The following is a 17,358-nucleotide window of genomic DNA, read 5'->3' on the forward strand; positions in this document are numbered from 1 at the left end:
ATCATCTTGTTTCCATAAACATTTTTTCCAGGCTTCCTTGTCTTTGTCATTCATTCATCCATTCACATATTTAACAACACCATGCAGTGGAAGGTATTCAGCCTTGGGGTTAAGGCTCCTGCATCCCACCCTGGGACGCGTGGCTTTGATTCCGAGCTCTGGCTCCTGACTCCAGCTTCCCTCCAATGCAGACCCTGGGAGGTGGCAGTGATGGCTCAAGTAATTGGATTCCTGCAACCCATGGGGAAGTCCTGGATTATGTTCCCTGCTCCTGGCTCCAGCCTTGGCCCAGATCTCTCTCTCTCTCTCTCTCAAAAAAAAAAAAAAAAAAAATCACACATTTGAAGAATCAAAAAATTAGCCAGACTTTTTTAAGTCAAAGGTAGTTTATAAGGACACATAAAATACACTAATAAAACAGAAAATGGAAACAAGGATAAGAAAAAACAAGTGAGGTAGCAAATAAAGCCAGGAATGAAACAGACAGAAAATGCTTCCCAGGTTATGCACTTGCTATGGGCAGATCACAAATCCGCCTCCAAGTTTTCACTTTGATTACCTTCAAATTCACACCCAGATGAAAGGCTGATCGCTAACTCTCCATTTAACTGCCTCCTCAAAAGGAATTCTAGTCACCTTCAGATTCTGTTTCCAGAAGCGGGAAACAAACGCTGCCTTCTGTGGTGGAGAGAGCAATTTCTGCATGCCCCTCCGAAGTCGATGTACAAGGTCATACTGCAGCGCGTCCTCAGCCACATAACCTCACAGCGAGGGTGAAATCTCATGGGAGTGTTTCTGATGGAATCTCAACAAAGGCTGATGGCACCATGCTCTTATTTCCAAGATGTGCGAGGGAATCAGAGTCTCCAGTATAAATGGCTGAGGACCCTGAGCACTTGTTCTCTAACTGCAGAGTCCAAGGACAGAACTGCTGGAAGTAAGGCTATCAAAAACAGGGAGCTGAGTTCAAATGACATGTGGACAACTCTCCCCCAGGCTGACGCCTTCCTCTACCACTCCAGCCCTCAGGAATCAGGCTCTCCTTTGCATAAGTTGGCACCCAGCATAAGCCACATCCTATCTCCCTAATTGTGTGTATGTGTGTGTGTTTCTGATTTAAACCCTCCCCAGACAAGGACCAACCACGTCTCAAAACTTTTAATTCCAGGGCTTTTCTCTCCGCCCTGAACACATCCAGTGCTCGTGTACCAATCATGCACTTGTTGATGTTGATAACAATGACCAGCTGCTGCTAAGAAAGAATCAAGATAAAGCAGGAGAGGAGCTTACATTTCATCAGAAACTCTCCGGGATGCAGTTGCTAAAGCCCACATTGTTCTGACTGTATCTTCCAAATTAGATCCTCCTATGTTTGCACTTCTCTACAGGAAAAGGGAGAAAGAAGAGCGGGCACTGTGGTATTGTAGGTAAAGCCATTACCCATGGTGCCAGCATCCCACATGGGTACCAGTTTGAGTCCCAGCTGCTCCACTCCCAATCCAGCTCCCTGCTAATGTGCCTCAGAAACCAGCGGAGGATGGCCCAAGTGCTTGGGCCCCTGCACCCACATGGGAGACTCAGAAGAAGCTCCTGGCTCCCAGCTTCGGATGAGGCCAACTCTAACTGTTGCGGCCATTTGGGGCATAAACCAGTGGGTGGAAGATCTCTTTCTCTGTTTCTGTCTCTCTCTAACTCTGTCTTTCAAATAATAAATAAATCTTTCTTAAAAGGAGGAGGGGAAGAGGTGGCTCATGGTGGCTCATGGTGGCCACACATTGTCACCACAGAGCCCCATTTTAGCCATGAGTAAGACGGAGCCCTTCTAATCCTTAAACTCCACCCCAATCTTGGCTAAAGTGCTAGATTGAGGATCTCCTGACCGCATGATTATCCAATGTCAATTCTCTTGTTCATGAACTTATATCCAGTGGTCCATACAGTCTAAAATGAATCTGGAGCAGAATGAAACCTGGTAGGGAACTATCCTCCAAGGTAACAAACAAAATGTGTCAAAGAGGTAGAAAAGCTTAGAGAAATCTGGGGTATAAGGAATCCACCATTACAGCCTCCATGGGAGAGGGACGAGGGCTGCGAGCCGAGGGAGCAGAAGCCAGCAATGCTATGGGGTCAGCAGAGACCAGTGTCCTCAGAGGAGCTGTTGGATGGAAGCAGAAAGTCCGACTGAGAGCATAGTTTGGGTGATGGCTGGATTAACCTCTGACAGGGAAACTTGGATGATAACAAACACAAGGTATAGTATTCGCCTTTTACTTTGAATAACCGCAAGGACGAGAGCAGTTCCACCTGGGGTTTATGGGAGTCATGTTTTGATGTAATTAGGTTATAACTGTCATATTGGGAAACGGCAAGAGTAAGCATTTATATTCCAATGAGTATTCAGGTGTCACTGGGCTGCAGTGTGTAATTCTATCACACGGTTGTAGGCTGAATGAGATTTGTGTTGATGAGAAGGTTTTGAAGCGTAAGAGTGGTTCACACAGATCTTTCTCTGTGCCAGGAGACCTCTCCAGGGTGTGGACAGTGGATTCCACCCGAGAGGAGGGAAGTAACCATGTTAGGACACCCGACCAGAGCCCAGGCAAGCTCTGGTTCACACTTAACCGTGGATCTCCCGGCCAGTTTGGTATTTGCTGAAGGAGCATCACTGTGGTCTTCTGTTGGGTCATCTGAAGAAGGTACCTCCCTAAGACCTTATTTTTTTAAAAGACTTATTTATGGGGCCAGCACCATGGTTCACTTGGTTAATCCTCTGCCTGCGGCGCCGGCGTCCCATATGGGCGCTGGGTTCTAGTCCCTGCTCTCTGCTGTGGCCCGAAGGCTGTGGAGGATGACCCAAGTGCTTGTGCCCTGTACCCACATGGGAGACCAGGAGGAAGCACCCGGCTTCTGGTTTCGGATCAGTGCAACACACCAGCCGTAGCAGCCATTTGGGGGGTGAACCAACGGAAGGAAGACCTTTCTCTCTGTCTCTCTCACTGTCTAACTCTGCCTGTCTAATAATAAAAAAGACTTATTTATATGAAAGTCAGAGTTACACAGAGAGAGAAGAAGAGAGAGAGAGAAAGAGAGAGAGAAAGATCTTCTATTTGCTGATTCACTCCCCAATTGGCCACAATGGCTGGAGCTGTGCTGATCCGAAGCCAGGAGCCAGGAGCTCCCACGCAAATGCAGGGCCCAAGGACTTGGGCCATCTTCCACTGCTTTCCCAGGCCATAGCAGAGAGCTGGGTCAGAAGTGGAGCAGCCGGGTCTTGAACCGGCACCCATATGGGATGCTGGCACTTCAGGCCAGGGTGTTAACCCACTGTGCCATAGTGCCGGCCCCTCCTCCCAAAGATCTGAGAGGGCGTCCTTACAGAAGCCCAGACTCCTGCACACATTCCCCTCCTGCAGGAGAGGCAGCTGCTGACCACTCCATCACCACACTTCTCCTAGAAGACAACATGATTTTCTAGACAAGAACCTGGAGAGGTGACAGTGGGTGCACACCCAGACCCAAAGGGTGAAGTATGCCACTTTGTTTCATTCCTTCAGTTCCAAACCACACCAGGTGATCATTCGAGCACCATAGGCTTCAAAGTGATTGTGATGATCACCATACTCCCCGGCTCTCCACCTGGGATGACTAAGGAAGTGTGACAACATTTCTCTTAGATTGGGAAATCATGTTCCTCTCTCCTTTCTGGAGTTTCCAGGTCATTGCCATAAGTCGCATTCAACCCAAGGACAGGGAGAGCCTTTCTGCTTTGTGCTGGGCAGCACTACTTGTTACAGACCCCCTCTGTTTTGAATGGTGGGCTGTCTCTTCACAGCATCTGCCCATGTGCCCTAGTTGGACCCGTGGGTCACACAAAACGTGTCTGCCCTTTTCCACACGATAGCCCTTCAGACACCGGAAGAGACATTTCTGCCCATGGAAGTCTGCTTTTCCTTGGGATGCCCTTCCAGCTCCTCCAGGCTTCCAGAGACCATTCCTGGCCCCCTTCCAGCCTGATCCCTCTCTTCTACATCCTCTTCTGTCACTTAAAAGTCTTGTTCTACAGAGCAGTTGTAACACCACAGTCCAGCTTTTCTGCGGGGCTGAAGCTCTTTCCAAACATTCCAGAAATTTGCTATGGTCCTGGCAGCCAAACCCACAAAAGCCAGATCCCAAGCTCTCACTGAGCAGCCCAAGAACATGTTCAAGTCATCCTGGCTCGGCCCATGATGGATCGCGTTGGACACCATCCTTTGGTCTCTGGGATGAATCATGAGTTTCTGTCATTGCTGTGGTTGGCTGCCCCTCGGGTCAGTGGTTGGTGGGACAGATACCACCCTTGATGTGTGTCCTTTGCCCTTAGTATGGTAACTTGAAGGCACAGGCAGCAGCAACTGGCCCATTCCTAAGCCCAAATGACTTGTCCCACTTGACAGAAAGTGATCCCAGGCCAGCAAGGTCCTGGGCTTCTGCCTCAGGATTTCCAGTGAAGGGTCATCTGTTAGGGCTGAACTTGAACCTCCAGATTCCTGCCCTAGAGTTGATCCAAGGACCTGTCTTCTGGGCTCCAAGTCCTCTCTGCCTAGCCAGCAGCCGCACTCCAACCAACCCCACCCACCTCCATAGAGCAGTCATACTTCCAGGATGGCTTCCAAGGTCTGGGTTTCCTGTGTGTCACCACAACACTGTGTCCACACACAACCCCCCCAACACACACACACACACACACTGTATCTATCACACTGTGTGAGATAGGGCCCTATCAGCAGGACCCTGCCTTGGCCCCAGACTAGGAGTCCCATGGGAGAAGCTCCCGAGTCTTGTTTAGCTGTGTCTCTAATCCCAGCACAGAGCCCGGCACAATGAAGTCACTCATGCAAGACCCACGGGGTTAAAATAAACTCATCCCTTGGCCCTGTACACCTCCAATGGGAAAGGTGGGAATTGAGCAGCCCTCCCTGGGTGGGAGCCAGGAGGAGACCACCACAGCCTCTGCTTCAGTCTCCATCACAGTGGGACTACCTGGGTTACATAGCATCAGTAATTCCCCCTTTCCTACATCTGTAGGCTCTGCTTTTCCCTGGCTAGAGCATGTGGTCCAAACCCCAGATCATCACTTGAGCATCTCACAGGCAGCAGCTGGGAGGAGAGGTTGGCTAAAGCCGGGCAAACCTATTCCACACCCCAATCTGCAAAGGGAAGCAGGTCTACCATGACCCTGAGTAGCCTCAGCTATAAAGTGCATCCCAACTCTCTCCACGGCATCCTAGGGCAAGGAGGTGAAGCAATACCCAGCCTGCTCAGTGCAAACCGCACCCCCGAGGCCCAATGTGACACACAGTGTCCCACAGGGATGCAGGAAAAGCCAGGGTCACTCCAGGCAGCTGGATATCTGCCAATGGACTCAGAGACTTTACCGGTTCACATAGCCCCTACCAGCTCAGCCCACAGGAAACAAGCAATGCTACCGCCATGCTCAGCTGGAAAGACCAGTCAGCGTCTTCCTCCAAGCTTCCATGTGACAAGGCAGGCTCCTGACGGTGGCAATGAAGGGCAGGGGCACTAGTGCCCTCTTCCTCATCTTGAAACGGCAGGGCAGAACAGGGCTGCTCTTACCTGCCAGGATGAAGATGCCCACGAGAATCAGGAAGACCAGCAGGTAGAGTCCCAAGACAGCATGCTTCAGGGCCGACAGGGAGCCCAGCTGGGTGCAACAGCCACCTGCTCGCCGTTTATGGCATGGACCTGGACAAAAGGGGGATGACAGGAGAAGGGAAGAAAAAACAAACTTGAAACCTCCATGGGCTTTTCCTTTGTCTCTTTCAGTGCCCTCTCTCCATGATCCATGCGGATGTTCCTAGGGGACATTTCATACCCTCGCTCACATCTGTAATGGGGCCACCTTGCTGAGGAGCTCTCCAGAACACTGCAAGGTGTTCAGCTTCTGACTCTCTTCCCATCCTCTGTGCTCAAGAGGGAGCCAGACAGACATGTGCACCGTTCTCGTGTTCACACAAATCCACCCTCTGAGGGTCAGTGCCAGCTGCAGAACAACACTGGAATAGGCTTGAATATGTCGTCCTTTACAACGCATGATTTCCTCTTGTGAGCCAGGGAATATAGAGGGAACCTAGAGAAAGGGCTGCAAACCCAAACTTCTGCAATGGCCAGGAGGGGTGTGCATGGGCAAAATGGGCCAGGTGGGACCGTGCAGAAGCCAACGGCACACGGCCACTCCGGAAGAGGTTGCTGTTGCTGTGCAGAAATGAGGGCAAGGCATTGCCAGATCTGGAACTTTCAAGACAAGCTACAAGTGATTAGAAGACATTGCTCTATTTTGTAAGTGTTGGCAACTAATTTAAAAACCAAACCAAACTAAACCTGGGGAGCATAAAAACCACATTTCCAAGCTGACTCTGACAACCGTCTTGCAACTTTGGCTTTAAATTTATCAGGAGGTATGGAAGCCCACCCCTGGTATTCATAAGGATTCACCATCTTTCACCCCAATTGAAGGCATGACATCAACACTGTCATGGATGTGATGGGCCAACCGCTTTGGTTTCCAGATAAAGAACATCCAATGTCAGTTCGTGGCAAACCCAAGGATTCCTCCATCCTGAAGGGCAGCATCCGGCAGAGGCACAAGTGCTTGGTGTCTCAGAAGCAGAACAACCAAGGGAGCCCAAACTTGAAGCTGAGGCCCTGTGTCAAGTTCAAAGGCGAGGAAAGCAAGGCCCAGGAGGAACCTCGGGGCCAGGCATCTTCTCCTGTGATTACCCTTGCTGAAAGGAGCCCTGGAAGCAGTGGCGACCCTGCCAGCCCCAGCAGAAGCAGAACTGTTGGAGAGAGTTGGTGTGGGTCCACCTGATGGTACATGACCTTGGATAACCTCAAAAAAAAAAAAAAAGGGGGAGCCAGGGAATATGGAGGGAACCTAGAGAAAGGGCTGCAAACCCAAACTTCTGCAATGGCCTGGAGGGGTGTGCATGGGCAAAATGGGCCAGGTGGGACCGTTCCCAGGTGCCCTGAGTTTCAACTCAGTTTGTGCCTCTCAGACACCATGCAGGGACCAGGAATCTTGCTGGCCTCCACCTGCTACATCATCTGAGAGTGGCAGGAAGGGACACTCTCCCACCCTGAGCCTCGTAGGGCAGATGAGGACCACTGTGGAGCATTTTTTTCAACATACGCATGACCCTATTATACTTATTCCCAGCCAATGGAGGTGAGAGATCCACCCCACCAAAGGAACTGTCCCCAACTCTTAAGTGTTGCTAAGGTGTGGGAGCTGACAAAGGCTGGCAAGAGACGTGGAAATCACCGGCATTTAGAAAGTGGCCTGAAAGATGGCATGTTGGTTGCAATTCCTTGGCAGGTGTCCACTTGAAAGGAAACACTTCAAGGGCCAGGTTTTACCTCTTGGGTTACATGACTACCTAATTGGTCGGCAGGAAGCTCTGTTATCACAAGGGAGATGTTAGTGATGACTGACACCTTAGGAGTCAAACAGCCCTGGTCCCGAGAGGTGAGGAACAACTTCTTTTTTTTATTTGAGAGAAAGAGAAAGAGAAAGAGAAAGAGGAAGAAGAGAGAGAGAGAGAGAGAGAGAGAGAGAGAGAGAGAGAGAAAGAAAGAAAGAAATAGGAGAATCTTCTATCTGCTGGCTCACACCTCCACGCTCCTTGATGTCCACAAGAGCCAAGACTGAACCAGCTCAAAGCTGGCCTCTCATGTGGGTGGCAGGAATGCAAGTGCTGGAGTCATCCCCTGCTGCCTCCCAGGGTGCACATTAGGAGGAAGCCGGAATCAGAATCGGAGCTGGAGCTCAAACTCCTGGACTCTGATAAGGGACATGGGTGTCCCAGGGGGCATCGTAACTGGTGTGCCAAACACTCTCCTGGAGAAGTGATTGCGCACCCATTTGCTCCTCCGACTTACTGCAATTTCTGCCAAAAAACTGATAAGCAGAACAATTACACAATATTTCCGTAGAACCTTGGGCATGCTTTGGAGCAAGTTGCCAAGAAGTACGAATTCAGTGACCATTCTAATTAATCTCCAAATGTCAGCAAATTGTGAAGGGTTAACCTGATTTTTCTCTAAGACTTGAGCAGGGCACATCTTTCTAACTCATCCTAATCCTTCTTCTCTAGGAATTTCATCTGTTTCCCACACCACGGTCACAACCAGCTTTACTCCTAAATGTGTAGGCTCCCAGTGACACTTCATCTCTTCTTTAACTTCCTTCCCTCCTCCCCTCCCCTCCCCTACCCCGCTCCCCCCTCCCCCATCTCTCCTTCCTGTGAGACTTACTAACTGATTGCAACCCAGAGAACAGCTTCTATCCCTCAAGGGTAGAATGGTGGGCACAGCCTTGTATGACTGTATGATATTATAGAAATATTTGTCATCGTTAACACAATGCTAGTTTCAGTTGTCCTGCTGAAAGCCCCACTTCCTCCCGAGCCCCACGGCAGATTGGGTGACAAATCATTCAACCGCCAACCCTCCCGGCCTGAGTCCTGCCCTTGCAGCAGTGTGTGTTGTGTTGCTCACTTGCTGTTAGAATGAGTCCGCTGGCAATGACCTTGCTCCACTGTTCCTGTCCTTTGCCTTCTACCTGAGGCTTCCGTTGAATAGCAAGCATTCCCTGTGACAGGTCCATCCAGGCACACAGACCTTCTTCTGAGAGAGCTTAGTTCTTCATGTAAGACTTGGTTACTTTGAACTTTGAACAAAAAACCCATTTTACCTAGAACATACTAAGGGCTTCAAATAGATGTTTTTCACAATGGCTCAGTAAGCAGAACAGGAGCGGTCTGGCTAGATGCTGACCTTGCAAGAAAAAGAAGAGAATTTCAAGAAAGACAAAGTTACTAGGGCTGCTCCAAACACCCTTACCAACTTTTCCTCTGGGTGGAAGCAGCATGATAACTGAGAGATGATTCACGTTATCTGAGCGTGGGGGGGGGGGGGTGTTACAAACACTCCAAATGGTACCATCCTCAAAGCCAGGGCAGAAAGGAAGCTTCCTATGTTGTTAGAAAGAAAAAACTAACATGTAAGAGAAATGAGCTCTGGACCATGAAAAGAGAGAGGAACAAGCGAATTACTATGTGAAAGAGACCAATCTGAAAATGTTAAGTATTGTATGATACCAACCATACAACACTCTGGGAAAGGCAAAACCTTGGAGACAGTGGGGAAAAAAATAAGGTCAAGTAAGATCAAATGGAATGAAACCCCAGTCCTTGCCAGAGGTTAAGGGGAAGGAGGGAGGAATAGTGGTGCACAGGGGACTTCTAGGGCGATTCTGCCATGGTGGGCACATGTGCGCTAACTCTCTAACTACATTTTCTTAGACTCGCCATGTCTTTTTAGCATCCACTAATTACAGGGCTGAACTGCTGGCCAAAGCGCTAACCTAGCTCCGCCAAGTTAGTTTGCCTAGAGCTTACTGCTCCATGCAGAGAGGCTGCTACAAGGCCACCCCTGCTCATGTCCTCACATCACTCTCACGCAGCAGACTGATGCCCCCCCACCCTAGGCCACACCAGGGCCAGGCACCAGGCAGCTGGAGACCACCCCTGCAGACCAGAGCCCACCAAATCCACAGACTGCCCAATACCAAGAGCGAATCCTAACGTGAGCCAGAGACCGCAGGACAATGACACGTCAGTGAAAGGCCATCCACGGTAACAAATGTGCCACTCTGGTGGGGGATGTAGACAGTGGGGGTAGGTGTGCAAGTGGGGGAACTCCGAACTTCCCACTTAATTTTGTGGTCAACCTAAAACTGGGCTAAAAAAAATAAGTCTATTAGAAATGAAAGTAGAGAAAATAAATAACTGTAGAGGTTTGGACTTCAGGCTTGCAGGGGTAAACTTGTCCGTTATGGAGCACCCAGTCCCAACTGCCAGCCTTCAGGCCCGCCCCCTCCAATGATCCCCGCCCTCTGTGTAACCTCCTGCAGAACCGTGCCAGGGTTGGTTTGTGCAACCAACAGAATATGCAGAAGGGACCACGTGTCCCTCCTGAGATCATCCAAGACACTGCAGCTTCTCTCGGAGCACTCATTCGGGAAGAAGCCGGCCGCCATGTCGTGAACACCCCATGGAGAAGGTGGCGGGATTGAGGCTCGCAGCCAACAGCCTCTGAGTGATCCTGAAGGCAGATCCTCCAGCCTGGTCCAACCTGCACAGGACAGCAGCCTGGCCAACAGCCAGATTCCAACCTCAGGGAGACCCCGAGCCAGAACCACCACCAAACCCCTCCTGAATTCCTCCAAGACTGCATTATAGAGAAACCTATGTGTAAGCAAAATTTGTATCCTAAAAAGTCAGAAAAATCTAGGCTTTCCTTATACGCCCATGACTTCCTCAGAAACCACAGGTGGAGTACACTTCTATTTGCTTTACGTGCTAAATTTTGGGGTAATTTGTTGGTGGCAATAGATAACAAATATACTTAAGACAGACGCTGAGAAGTGCAAGGATAACACACCGCGCAAAGGAGAGACCTTTTCTGCATCATTCGCCCCAACTTCCGGAGCACGGCACGTGCAGGTGCTCAGGGAGTATTTGTCGAGCAAGAGATTAAGATAGAGCCATTGGGGCCAGCGCTACGGCAGAGTGGGTAAAGCCACTGCCTGCAGTGCCCGCATCCCATATAGGTGCTGGTTCAAGACCTGGCTGCTCCACTTCCGATCCAGCTCTCTGCCGTGGCCTGGGAAAGCCCTGGAAGATGGCCCAAGTCCTTGGGCCCCTGCACCCACGTGGGAGACCCAAAAGAAGCTCCTGGTTTCAGATCAGCACAGCTCCAGCCATTGCGGTCAATTGGGGAGTAAACCAGCAGATGGAAGACCTCCCTCTCTCACTCTGCCTCTCATTCTCTCTCTATGTAACTCTGACTTTAAAATAAATAAATAAATAAATAAATCTTTAAAAAAAAAAAAGGTCGAGCTGTTGTCCTTCCACACGTGTCCAGGTGACTGCAATATGAGGCAGGAAGAAGCAGGTGTGTAAGAGACAGGCACAGCACAGTGCTGGGTGCAGAGGCGTGACTGCTTCTGTGATGGGAGGTCGTGGCAGGGGCTGTGGGGAGCAGCCAGCAACTCAGCAGAGCTTGAAGGACGAGCCTTTCAAGACGGGCTGAAATCCATTCTCTCTCTCTCCAGCTTTATTGTCTACTGGCACAGCTCTTATAAATGTGGAAACTGTGTCTTTAAGAGAACACTTTTGGGACCAGCGCTGTGGCATAGCCGGTGAAGCCGCTGTCTGCAGCACTGGCATCCCATACGGACAATGGTTTGAGTCCCGGCTGCTCCACTTCCGATCCAGCTCTCTGCTATGACCTGGGAGGGCAGTGGAGGATGGCCCAAGTCCTTGGGCCCCTGCACCCGCATGGGAGACCTGGAGGAAGCCCCTGGCTCCTGGCTTTGGATTGGCACAGCTCTGGCTGTTGTGGCCATCTGGGGAGTGAATCAGTGGATGGAAGACCTCTCTCTCTCTCTCTCTCTCTCTCTCTCTCTCTCTCTCTCTCTGCCTTTGCCTCTCTATAACTCTGCCTTTCAAATCAATAAGTAAATCTTAAAAAAAAAAAAAAAGAAAAAGAAAAAGAAGAGAGAGAGAACACTTTCTTCCTCCAAGTGAGGACAGTTCTGGAGGAGGGCTCAGATAAACCTGTTAGTTATTAAATAAAGTTTGTGTTTGCAATCAAAGGCACACATATGACCAGATCGATGGGGAAACAGTAAACAACAACAATGATGACAGCAACGACAGCAAAAAACTCAGCCAAGATCTAGAAGCATCGCAGGGAAGCGATTTCCACCCTGCAGTGTCCTCTGGGAGTGCAGGTGGCATCTCAAGGAGATAGAGTCCAAGGGGAAGGGACCCCAGAGGCTTACAGAGCACAAGGCCAGGGGGCTCCAAACAAGAGAAACCAAAACAGAAGTACAAAACGACGTGAAGAAGGAGCCAGAATAGGGCGGGGACTGGACAGGCATTTGCGGTTAAGCTGCAAACGGGGATGTGCTTATCTCTTGTTAGACACCCGGGTTCCAGTCCAAGCGCCAGTCTGAATTCCAGCTTCCTGCGAACGCACAGCCTGGGAGGCAGCAAGTGGTGACTTAAATACTTGGGTCCCTGTCACCCAAACGGGAGACCCGGATTGAGTTCCCAGCTCCTAACTTCAGCCTGCCCCAAGCCTGACTGGGAGTATCAGGAGGAATGAACCAGCTGATGGGAGCTCGGACTCTATCTCTATGTGCTTCTGTCTTGCTGCCTCATAAAATAAATAAATGGGCCAGAATGCCAAGCCGGCAGAAGCTGTTAATCTCAGCATGAAATGCAGCTCCCCGGTGAGCGCTGCAAGCCGGCCGATCAATGGCCTCTCAGAGCCTGGGTAACTTGGACGTACCCAGGGATTCCTGGGCTATTATTTTTTGACATTGCCCCACTGTATAAGTTAAAGTCACTTAAGTGAAAATTTAGTATTTTCTTATTACACATGAAAATAAATGCCTTACTATTGAAAGAGCCAATTTCTTCCTGTCCATCTCCCAAAGTCATTTTGGGGACCCCTGTGTTATATTCAGCTTTTACTTTAGTAAAAGCAATTAGATCTCAGTTCAAGAAGAAAGCTGAGGCCTGCCAAGGAGATTCCATTTATAGAGAAGCAAGATCAAACTGTTGTGTTCAAGATTAAGAACACTCTGGGTGGTAAGTACCTTAAGGAATGCTATGTGCCACCACAGGACCCACGTCAGAACCTGCACACTTCTCTCCCATTATCCTCTCTGTGAGAACTGTCTATTTGCACCCAGCCACCCCAGTAGTGGGTAAGGTCTTCTGAGGCAGAGTGTTTCTCCCCATCAGCCAGTAGCACCCAGAAAATGTCAAAAACCCAATAAGCATCTGTGCAAGAACAAGCAAATGTGTTCAACATGTACTTCTGTTGCTAGGATCAACTCCTACACTGGCTTTTTCCAAATAATTGGAAAATTCAAATTGGTTGAAAAGAAAACATATTTTTGAGCAAAATTTCATTCTGAAGACCAAGAAAAGCTTGCCTTCCCTTGTGTACCCATGACTTCTGACTGTGTGATGAACTACAGGAGGATTTTGCTGGAACCCCCGGCCACCTGACTCCTGGCTGTGCCCTGAAGTCATCGTTAGTGCCTCCTAGCTGTCCGGAGGCCTGAGCTGTGCACTGCACATTCCGACTCATCCCGTGATGAGATCACAGATGTACAGCACAGAAGTACACTGTCTGGGAGGAAGGCGTCTGCCATATCAATGGTGAATGTGAAGACACATTCTTGGAAAGCAAACAAAAAGTCCTATTACTCTAAGAGCTCGATTGGAAAAAAAGACACCCTGTTTTCTTTTTAATGTGACATACTCCAAATGACATTGTCTCAAACTATTTTATTATTATTCCCAGGGGTTATAATAATGAATGGCTCCTTTTCGTGATGTAAAATAGAATACGCCCAAACAGCTTTGCTAAAATACTGCATGATGAGGGTGGGGAGGTGATTGGCAGTACAAATTAAAGATGAAAGAAAAAAAATATATATATATAGTAAAAAACCACTCAGCCCCGGAGAGCTGACCTACGAATGAGCAGAGAGAAGGTCTCCCGATGTGAACGCCGCACTGTAGTAGCAGCCTTAGTACCTAGTTCAGGCAGGTCAGCGCCCCTGACACCCAGCAAGTGCAGGTGGGGGCTCTTCGGAGGCAGATTCAAAGCCTGCCTCTGCCCTGGAGAGCGTTCTGAGTCGGCCCCTTCGTCACTGTGTCCTTGCCTTGGCAAAATAAGTTTCCAACTTCTCGAAAAAGAGCATTGCAATTGCTCAATCCTAATTTTCGAACATGGGAGGAATTATCTGTTTCAATGTCTTTTCCTGCCATTTAAAAAGATACTCACAAATTGGAATTGATAAAAGTGAATATTTCATTTCCAAAGAAACTGGGTCCAAACAACATAAAAACAGGACTCAATGATTCCATTGTCCCCGACTTGAGTTTTAACAACACATCGTCATTTTCTTTTTGTTTTCTTTGGTCGCCATAGCTCATAAAAAGCAGGTGGAGATAGGGTTTATTGATGGGCGGGAAGTCCGCTCATGCAAGGATCTTTATTAAACCCACCCACAGCTGACTTCACTGTGCTCAGCCGCTCCCCTCGCTCGGGTTACTCATCGCTGTACAATCTGCACTGTAACAGCCCCGGATAACCCCTGCCTTTGACACTGCCAGACTTGCTGGCTTCAGCAGGGACCTCACTCGCTTTCCTGAGGCAGGGACACTGGCACAGAGAGCTGCCCACCTGGAGTTAGAGGGGAACCCTGGACATAAGCCTTGCCTGAATCTGGTGTGTGGGGGGGAGCTCCTGGACCCCTGTGTACTGTCCTGGGTAAAGTGAAAGACTGTCCTTTGTATACTAATGAGCTGGCTGATGGTGGGGGTGCCCTAATAGCTTCAGAAAAGCCAGCGTGATTAGAGGGTTGGAACTTTCCAGCCCACCTTCTAACCTCAAGGGAGGGGGAGGGGCTGCCGGTTGAATGGCTCACCAATGGCCAGTGGGCCAATCAATCATACCTATGTCATGAAACAGCCTCCACAAACCCAAAGTGGGGGCAGGCTTTTGGCCCGGTGGTATAGAAGCCCATATCCCATACCAGAGTGCCTGAGTTTGAGTCCCAGCTCCACTCTCGATTCCTGCTGCCTGCTGGTGTGCACCCTGGGGGGCAGCAGGGAAGGCTCGGGTCGTTGGATCTCTGCACCCACAAAGTAGATGAGAGAGATCCCAGCTCCTACCTTTGCACTGGCCCAGCTGCAGGGCGTTAGCAGGAGTGAACCAGCACATGGGTTTGTTCTCTCTCTCTCTCTCTCAAATAAGTAAATACATGCATACATAAATACTAAAAACCCAGAAAGACAAGTTGCAGAGAGCTTCTGACAGCCGAACACAGGGAGGCTCCTATGCTCCAGGGTGGCTCCCCAGAGAGGGCACAGAAGCTCCCCCCTCCCCCACCCAGCCCTGGGCACCACCGGCATGTGACTTTTTGTCTGCTTCCGTCGTAACGTCCCTTGTAATAAATGGGCAAATGTACGTAAAGTGTTTCCTTGAGTTCTATGAGACTTTACCCAATCAATTGAACACAGGCAGGGGCAGGGGCCTCTGATTTATAGCTGGTCAGTCAGAAGCACTGGCCAGGAGCTGTGTCTGTGCCTGGCCTCAGAAGCGGGGCAGTCTAGGGGACTGGACCGTCCACCTGCAGTATCTGAAACCGCCTCCAGGTCAACAGCTTCAGCACCGAACTGAATTCGAGGACACGCAGGCGGCGGCCTCTGGACTCATTGCTGGTAGTAGAAAGCCCCTACCAGAGTTGACACCTCTGCCACTGATTGTTGAGAGAACAGAAAGGAACAAGCAGGAACGGGTCTGCCCTACTGTGTGCCAGGCCTGAGCGTTCAGTCTGGGCTCTAGGGAAAGGGAGTGTGGTCTGAGCCGTTCATGTCTGTTTCTAGGCCAGCGCTACAGAGGACAGCCAGAACTAATTCCATTTAGATTTCACAACGGCCTAGTTTCTCCCAGTTCTTCCAGAGATATCTTATAATTTTGTCACTTCCCTATAAAGTTTATTTGCTCAGTCCTTATCTTTTTCTCGAGTTACTCTACAAATTCTTAAAAACAAGCAAGGGCTTGTATGCTTATTTTCCGCAGGAAGCAAGCACCAGGAGGAAGGGCCACTGGCTAGCTCGCCTCTTCTTCTGCAGCTGGGTCTCAGGGGTGGGGAGGGAAGCCAGGTAGGAGAGGAGGGAGGAGCAGGCAAGGTGAGTTGACCTGTCGCTGCCAACAAAGCAGAAGGGAGAGAACCAGGGAGTCCCCCCAGGAAGAACAAGTGGGATCTGAGGCTAGTGGAAGCTACCATTATTCTTGCCCCGAATTGACAGTTTGGAAGCAAGGTTGTCCCGGTGCAGAGATACAAACATCAGCAGGTTCAGAATTCTGCCTAAATTTGAGCCAAAGGAGGCCAGCGCTGAGTCGTAGTAGGCTAAGCTTCCACCTGCAGCACCAGCATCCCATATGGGTGCCGATTTGGGTCCCAGGTGTTGTTCTTCCAATCCAGCACTCTGCTTATGGCCTGGGAAAGCAGCAGGGGATGGCTCAAGTGCTTTGGCCCCTGCACCTGTGTGAGAGACCCAGAAGACGCTCCGGGCTCCTGGTTTTGGATCCACCCAGTTCTGGCCATTGCAGTTGTTTGGGGGAGTGAACCAAAGGATGGAAGACCTTTCTGTCTCTCCCTTTCTCTATCTGTAACTCTCTCAAATAAGTAAATAAAATCTTAAAAAAAGTATATACTATACAGCAGTAAGAAACAACGAAACCCGGTCATTTGCAACAAGATGGAGCAATCTGGAAAACATCATGCTGAGTGAATTAAGCCAGTCCCAAAGAGACAAATATCATTTGTTTTCCCTGATCGGTGACAACTGAGCACCAAAGGGGAAACCTGTTAAGTGAAATGGACACTATAAGAAACAATGACCTGATCAGCTCTTGTCCTGACTCTAGATGTACAATGTAATACTTTATTCTTTTTAGTATTTTGTTGTTGTTGTTGTTCTAGTACTAGTGGTTGAACTCTGTAATTAACACACAATTATTCTTAGGTGTTTAAATTTTAACTGAAAAGTGATCCCTGTTAAATTTAAGAGTGGAAAAAGAGAGGGAGGAGATGTACAATTTGGGACATGCTCAATCGGACTTGCCGCAAATGGTGGAGTTAGAAATGTGCCAGGGGATTCCAACACAATCCCATCAAGGTGGCATGTACCAATGCCATCTCACTAGTCCAAGTGATCGATTTCAGCTCACAATTGATGGCTCTGATAGGTCTAAGAGTCAAAGGGATCACACAAACAAGACAAGTGTCTGCTAATACTAACTGATAGAATAAAAAACGGAGAGAAGGATCCAACATGGGAAGGGGGATACACAGCAGACTCATAGAATGGCAGATGTCCTAAACAACAGTCTGGCCTCAGAATCAGCCCTTAAGGCATTCAGATCTGGCTGAAGAGCCCATGAGAGTATTGTAGGCATGGAAAGCCAAGATACCATGGAAAAAAAAAAAAAGACCTAAATGAAAGATCTCTGTGAGTGAGATCCCAGTGGAAAGAACAGGGCCATCAAAGAAGGAGGTACCTTTCTCTAAAGGGAGGAGAGAACTTCCACTTTGACTATGACCCTATCGGAATAAGATCAAAGTCAGCGAACTCTAAAGGCTTCCATAGCCCTGGCAACTCATGACTAGAGCCTAGGGAGATTACTGACGCCATGAAC

General features: G+C 49.3%; 1 protein-coding gene across 1 annotated transcript in view; it reads right to left on the minus strand.

Annotated features, from left to right (window-relative positions):
* SCARA5 (scavenger receptor class A member 5) overlaps positions 1–17,358 on the minus strand; it is a 129,508-nt gene that overhangs the window by 86,977 nt on the left and 25,173 nt on the right. Inside the window, exon 3 of the mRNA XM_062213578.1 lies at positions 5,614–5,742. Within this exon, the coding sequence (XP_062069562.1) occupies positions 5,614–5,742 (129 nt within the window). The remainder of the gene's footprint in view (positions 1–5,613; positions 5,743–17,358) is intronic.

The sequence above is a fragment of the Lepus europaeus genome, chromosome 16 (assembly GCF_033115175.1).
Source record: "Lepus europaeus isolate LE1 chromosome 16, mLepTim1.pri, whole genome shotgun sequence".
Lineage (NCBI taxonomy): Eukaryota > Metazoa > Chordata > Mammalia > Lagomorpha > Leporidae > Lepus > Lepus europaeus.